Source organism: Cheilinus undulatus, linkage group 7 (assembly GCF_018320785.1).
Source record: "Cheilinus undulatus linkage group 7, ASM1832078v1, whole genome shotgun sequence".
Lineage (NCBI taxonomy): Eukaryota > Metazoa > Chordata > Actinopteri > Labriformes > Labridae > Cheilinus > Cheilinus undulatus.
The window spans coordinates 45975916-45983241 of record NC_054871.1 but is presented as its reverse complement, the minus strand read 5'-3'; the positions used below and the strand labels follow the sequence as shown (position 1 = coordinate 45983241).

General features: G+C 38.9%; 1 protein-coding gene across 1 annotated transcript; it reads left to right on the top strand.

Annotated features, from left to right (window-relative positions):
• Positions 1-1391: 1391 nt before the first annotated feature.
• Positions 1392-6403, top strand: LOC121511712 (gastrula zinc finger protein XlCGF57.1-like). The gene is made up of 2 exons (XM_041790475.1): positions 1392-1601; positions 5289-6403. The coding sequence occupies exons 1-2, from the start codon at positions 1439-1441 to the stop codon at positions 6401-6403; spliced, it is 1278 nt and encodes a 425-aa protein (XP_041646409.1). The 5' UTR covers positions 1392-1438.
• The last annotated feature ends 923 nt before the right edge of the window (positions 6404-7326 follow it).

The following is a 7326-nucleotide window of genomic DNA, read 5'->3' as shown; positions in this document are numbered from 1 at the left end:
TATTATTATTATTATTATATTTTGGAATTACCTTGTTATCAAGGAATAAAAGGAGAATTGAATTGTCCTATCATCTCTCTAAAACAGGACAACATAATGTATTGATGTATGTTCATTGCTGGCCTCATTACTTAATAGACTTTTGCTGATATTTTGTTCCAGATACAAAGTTGCAACCCACTGAAAATAGCTCCACAACCCACTTATGTCTCCTAACCCACAAGTTGAGAATGACTGATTTAGAGTAGTGGCTTGGGTCTGTGCACTGCTGTGCATACACTGTTATCTTTTTTTGTTATTTAAAAATCTGTTAGCCTTTGGTTAGAAGTTGGAGTTCGTTTTTTTCTATAAATTACTGAAAGTAGATTTTAAAAACCCTGCTGCTGCATTGTTAGGATGCAAGGATGTATGGACTGGTAAAAGTACAAATGCCTGGAGTATGATTAAGTCCATTGTTATTTTCAGAATTAGACTAAAAATCTTTATAAATAACATTTATTTCAAGATGGGCTATGAGTCATGAATATTCTTAATACAGTTTTGCCCTAACCAAGTTGCTAGAGCTGAATAATTATTTTATAAGCAGGTGTTCAGACTCTTGGGTCGATCATTTTTTTTCAAAAGGTAAGCTACAGTCACAGTGAAAACAACCAGCATGTTGTTGTCTTGATTTGTATGTCTTGATTATCTGAAACATTTAAGTTTGATAAATATGTCAAAGAAGAAGGAATCAGAAAGGGGGTAAATACTTTTTCATGGCACTGGGCTTTTGATACCCAAGGGGCTTTCACAGTGAAAGTGACCTGTCCTTAATGTGCAATAACAAGAAAATATGGCCCTCCAACCAGGTTAATTATTATAAGGGTTGACCTAACCTAAAGCACAATGCATCTGCTATTTTGGAAAGAAATGTGGAATCATTCTCTCGCTATGTGCATGTACTCACCGTCATGTGTTGTGAAAGCCAGATCAGAAATGCCTGATTGTTTTCATGTTGGGGGAGAACATGGCCCTTCTTATTGTGGTGTTTGGTTTTAATTTTTTTACTCAGTACTCGATGCTTTTTAAAATGTCAGCAAGTACAATACTTCACTCAATATATACTTAAATGAAAGTAAAACTAGTGATTTTACAAAACTCCTCTAAAAAGTACAAATACACAAAAAGCTACTCAATTACAGTCATTTGAGTAAATATAATTTGTTACTTTCATATGTTATGATATGAAGACCCGTTCGGGAGTCGGTTTTTTTTTACTGAACTACGCCAAATTATCCGGATCACTGAAAAGAGTCGAGTTCCCATCAATCCTGTAGAGGGCAGCAGTGCGCCGTGGTTGCGTCTAGTCTGCCGGAAATTCAAAAGAAGAAGAAGAAGCAGCGGCATGCTTTTACAGTGGAAAACACAGTAGAACTTTGCTGCTGAGTAAAGAACAAGAATGTTTTCAGTGGAGAGGTTCAGAGATGTCAACGAGACTGCTGCAGCTGAGGAAATATGTGACGATGCTACAAGAGCTGCCGTCGAGTGCAAGGCAGAGATCGACCGTCAGAGCAGAATGCTGGATATCGCCTGGAACCCTTACATCCTGTTACACAGAATAGGTGAGAATACGATTTTTGCTTTGTATTTGTGTTCAGAGATGCTGATATTAAGACAACGTGGGTCATACATGTTAAATAAACAAACAATAACAGATATTTCTAGATCGAGTCGTAATGGGCTATGGTCAGCTTACACATTCTGTTGAAAGGGAACGGGACCAACCGCCAGTTTTTAAACTGTGGCCAAGCCAGCCTCCACAACTTTTTGTGGTGCACGTGTATAAAGACATTACGGTAGAGGACGTGAAACAATCGTCAACTTAGATGAAAATAGACAAAGGCTGTGTCCGAAACCACACACTCATTCCCTATTCCCTCTCCCCTTTAGCAGCATATAGTGGACTATAAAGTGGAAACAACTGCAAGACACAAAAATGATTCCGGACACTACTTAGGCCGTGGGCGATGACGTCACTGCAGTCTCACAATTAAAATGTTTAGCAACTACGGCTAGTAGATTTCCCTCAGTAGATCCCACATAGACATAATAAAGAGTAGACGCCGCATCGACCGCTACTGCCTGTTGGCACTGACGAGCCGTGGGGCCGCCATCTTGGTCCGGTCACCCACTCCACACTGTAATCTGTTTGGCAGGCGCAATAAAGTGTAAGCGCATTTAATCAATCATAACTTGCTGAATACTAAACTGATTTTCACGCGGTTTTTTTTTCTGCAAACGTCATACATGTAGGTATGATACAGGACACATGGTTCGGCTTAGTTTAGTATTCATATTGGGCTTAACAGTAATAGAATATTCTGATATGTGATATATGATAGGTATTTTGCAAAACACACACACATACACACACACACTATATATATATATATATATATATATATATATAAACACTACTATATATGATAGAGAAGCAGATTGTGTTCTACTCAGCTGTTTTAATAAGTTTAAAAATGAAGAAACAATATATGAATACATTATACATCCGTATGTTAGATATAACACAATAGACAGAAGTTATGTATCAGAAAAAAAGAAAATCTATATCAGAAAAAATAAAAATTGTAAAAAAAATTTTTTAATTTGAATTAATAAATTTATTAGATTTATTTAAATTAATACATTTAATTTTTATTAAAAAAAAACAATATAAAGTCTCATTTGGCCTAATAACTGGGTGAACATTGGCTGTAAACATAGCCAAGCTAACATTAGCTGGCTACGATTTCGCAGGTTGACATAAGCACTGTACAATAATATTCTATTCACAAAATATAACCAATAATATTATTCAATTTTACCTGTGAAAACGAATCCCCCAAGCCCTGTATCCAATAGTCCGCAGATTTGCACAGGAATATGCTGCACAGAGCTTTGGCATCTAGAATTCTCTGCAGCTTCAGTTTATGTTTACAGGTAGGATGACCGGACAGAGATGGCGGCTGTATTTCTTGCGCCACAGCAGCCAATGCTGCGTCTACTCTTTATTATGTCTATGGGATCCCATGCCACTTATTCATCAGTCCTTTTCTTCTTCTTCTTGTATTTTCAGCAGTTTCTAAGCTTCTAGGCGTTTTACTGCCTTCCACTGGTCGGACTAGATGTAGGGCCCCAATGATTTCCGCATTAACGGAATCGCAGAATTGGCCGATAAAAATGGAATCTACTATTTACCGCAGAAACTGCAGAAATGTATTGAATTTGACTGAAAAGCTGTGTTTTTTTAGAAAGAGGATTGTATATCTGGGGAATATGCTCCGGGAAATCACTAAAGTTGGGCACAACTTGTGCCTCACTTCACTCTCACTCAACCTGCCCCTCCCCAAACAATACAAAGCGTGTCAAAGCAGCTGCACGAAACACTGGCAAACATCACGTAGCTCAGCACTACAGTACAGGGTGACATAATGTTGCACCCTAACCCTACAAGAAAACTAATCCCTAACTCAAGTTATTTTACCTCACCACATCAGAGTCATGAAGAGACAGGTGTGTCTGTGTGCGAGACACACAGCTGCTCACCCCTTGGAGGCTTAAAACTTGAGTTAGACAAACTCAAGATTTTATAAAGTCCTGTAGTCTAAATGATGTTACATTTGAGTATCAATAGCTTAATAATTCCTCCAGTACATACTGTAGTTCTCTTTGGTTGCTTAACGAGCAAATACGTGTCTGTATAATGAGATGATGAGAAAACGGTTACTGTCAGAATATAGAGCACAATGCAGCATCAAACTGCGTAGACTGTTACAGGCTATGAGTGTAAAGAAAAGTTTAGGAAACCGTTTTACTTTTAACCATTGAACTTTATTGTTACTTTCTTAATAAGTTACAGCCAGTCTGTATTTGAGAGAACATTTACATTATAAACATCAGTAAGGATGTGATTATACACGTGGATGTGTCTTAAAATGCAGATCCTGGTGAACCGCCACGCCAAAATAAAAGCCGCCATGCCTTCAGAATTATAATCTTTTTTATCAAATGTAAAAATGTAAATTATAACGTATGAACTTTGGTTAGTTTAGTACTTCATTGATTATAATCCGATGATTAGCTGTAAACTAGAGTAGTTATATCACCATCAACCGTGTCTCATGATGGAGATGAGACGCTAGCGATCTAAAAAATAGCTTGTTGTCTTAAAAACTCCAGCCGAACTTTCATTCTGTTTCTGTTGAAATACAAGACTGGACAAAAACAATAGCAATTGACTGTCAGGTGTTCATCTAATCCGTGATATTTGCCTCATGGAGAGAGGAAGAAGAAGCGCGAGCTTCACAGTCACAGGGTGACAGGAGCAGTTGTGCATGTGTGTGTCTGTGGATGTGTGACAGAGAGGAGAGATTTTTTGTGTGTCTGTCCGTGAGTACAGGTCGACAACAAGAATTAACGAAGTAACGTTAGCTTTTTGAATAAGTGAATAATAAATGTTTATAAGTTATCGTAATATCAATAACTTTTATAGGTTGAGACTTACCTGTGGCTCTGGGATAAAATAATTGCAAGAGGACATAATAAAAGCAGAATTCCACTGTAAGAGTCTTTGGTTCAAATGATATCCCCAGGCTGTTGTCATTAGTATGATCTTAAAGTGTTCATGTATGTCTGTAAGGGGGGAGGCAAAGTAAAAGCATAAAAAATATAATTTTCACTTTTTGGTTGGAAAAAAAAAAAAATCTGTGTGTGTTTATCCTGTGGCATGTTCAAGTTATATACTTTAACAGAACTAAAAAAATGTTGGTTTCTTTTAGTTTTAAGAATACAGACATTTAAACTCTAACGTTATTATATATATCCATTTTCAATGTACCCCAATTAGTGGAAAGGTTGAAAAAATGGAATTCCTAAAATTAATACAGAAAAACGGAATATGGAAAAAAATAAAATGGAATTAAGCAAAAGTTGAAACTTATTTCATAGGGCCCTATAGATGCCACATTCTCGTCTCATATCCTCACATACAGTCCTGTATTGCACAGGAACTGTAAAACTGCTTTCATGATCTGCTGGTGGTTGTCATGGAGGCCAAAGAAAGATCAGAGTGAGTCATGCAAGTCAAAATTTGTGGCTGAATCGGAGGAAAATTGCACAGTGTACACCCGGATTGAGATGACTTTCTGTGATATGGAGTAGGTTTAAAACATTTTGGCTGAACAAACAGTTTTATACTAGCACTAATGACATTCCCCCCCACATCCGACTTTGTTTTGTTTTTGTATCTCCAGATGCCCCACAGCAACATGTGTGTAAGGAGGAGGAGACTGTGGCTGAGCAGAAGCTCTGTCACCAGGAGAGGAAGTCCAGTCTGGCCCAGGAGGAGCCAGAGCCTCCAAGGATTAAAGAGGAGCAAGAGGGAGAGCAGTTCATAAAGGAGGAGACTGACACGTGGATGTTGACTCCTACGAAGGATGAAAGTGAGCACAGAGAAGCAGATGGACAACATGAACTCCAGCTCCTTTGTCACAACTCTCATGTTGCTGAGAATCAAGATCCCACAGAGAGAAAGCAGACAGATGCAGAAATAACTGGAAAATCAAAACCTAGACAAGAGAAAGGCAGAAAACACACAGGTGAGAGCCGTCACTCTTGTAACACCCGTGAAGAAGGATTCTTGTCTACCTCGCATTTGAAAAGCCATATGAAGACTCACACAGGTGAGAAGCCTTTCTCCTGCACCACCTGTGGAAAAAGATTCAGGTGTAAATCATATTTGAATAAACACATTCGTACTCACACAGGTACAAAGCCATATACCTGTGGTACATGTGGGACATCATTCACCAAGAAATGTACTTTGAATCGGCACTTTAACATCCATACAGGTGAAAAACCACATACCTGCACAAAATGCAACAAATCTTTCAGAGAAAAAGGTCATTTGACATTTCACATGAAATCACACACAGATGAGAAGCCTTTCTCCTGCAGCACCTGTGGAAAAAGATACAAGCATAAATCAAATTTGAATAATCATATTCTTGCTCACACAGGTATAAAGCTGTACACATGTGGTACCTGTGGGAAGTCATTCACCAAGAAATGTAATTTGGATAGTCACTTAAACATCCATACAGGTGAAAAACCACATTCATGCACAAAATGCAACAAATCTTTTAGACATAGAGGTAACTTGACAATCCACATGAGAACACACACAGATGAGAAGCCTTTCTTCTGCAGCACCTGCGGAAAAAAATTCAGGCGTAAATCAAATTTGAATAATCATATTCTTACTCACAGAGGTACAAAGCCGTACACCTGTGGTACCTGTGGGAAATCATTTGCCCAGAAACGTCCTTTGGATACTCACTTTAAGATCCATAAAGACAATAATGCATGAACCTCCTAAACATATGGCAGGTCTCTCTGAACTGGTGCTGACTTAGTGGTTCATGAGAGAAAGGCTGACACTGCTGAGAAGCTTACCTTTGATATCTGAGATCTGCTAGAAAAGAGACTCTGTCCTCTACTTTTTCATGACTAGTGTTGGGTCATGTTACTGTTAAAGTTACTTGCATTGATGTCCCCTGGTTTTTCGCACCAGTGTCAATACTTCCCCACTCTCAACTTTTGCCATGCATGTGGAGCCAGGATCCTGTAACACTACTGAAAATTCTCCAACTGATAAAACTGCCATAAATGCCAGGTTTAAGAACAGCCATGAAACTATTTCTCCTGTCAACGTCATAAATCACACCAGGCACAGGGACATCACAAACAGCACTCTACTAGGGGTGGGAATCACAGGGTACTTTGTGATATTATATGCTGCGCTATACATGGTCCACGATACAGATATTTTCACAATACTGAGATAATCGATATATTGCAAGATAATTGTGTAATGATTGCTCCACTTGAGTTGCCTTTTTAGCTGTCATACAGTTCACAGATTCTTGTGACAGTCATTCTCGTAGGTGTTCTGTGGTACAGGTCATCCGAGATGGTTTGCAGTCTCTGGCGACCCATTAGTGATTGCATTAGTTAGCTTAGATGTTGTTATTTTGGGGACTAATCCGGGTCTGCTGGACTGCGCTGGTATACACTATATTGCTGAAGCATTCAGAGTTCCTTTCACTGGAACTAAGGGGCCAAGCCCAGCTCTTGTGAGACAACCCCACACAATAATCCCCCCTCCGCCAAACTTTACACTTGGCACAATGCAGTCAGACAAGTACCAGTCTCTTGGCAACCGCCAAACCCAGACTCGACCATCAGACTGTGAAGCGCAATTCGTCACTCCAGACAACGCGTCTCCACTGC

Coding starts and splice junctions, on each gene's coding strand:
- LOC121511712 (XM_041790475.1), top strand. CDS start 1,439: ATGTTTTCAGTGGAGAGGTTCAGAGATGTCAACGAGACTGCTGCAGCT. Junction 1,602..5,288: donor CATCCTGTTACACAGAATAG/GTGAGAATACGA, acceptor TTGTATCTCCAG/ATGCCCCACAGCAACATGTG.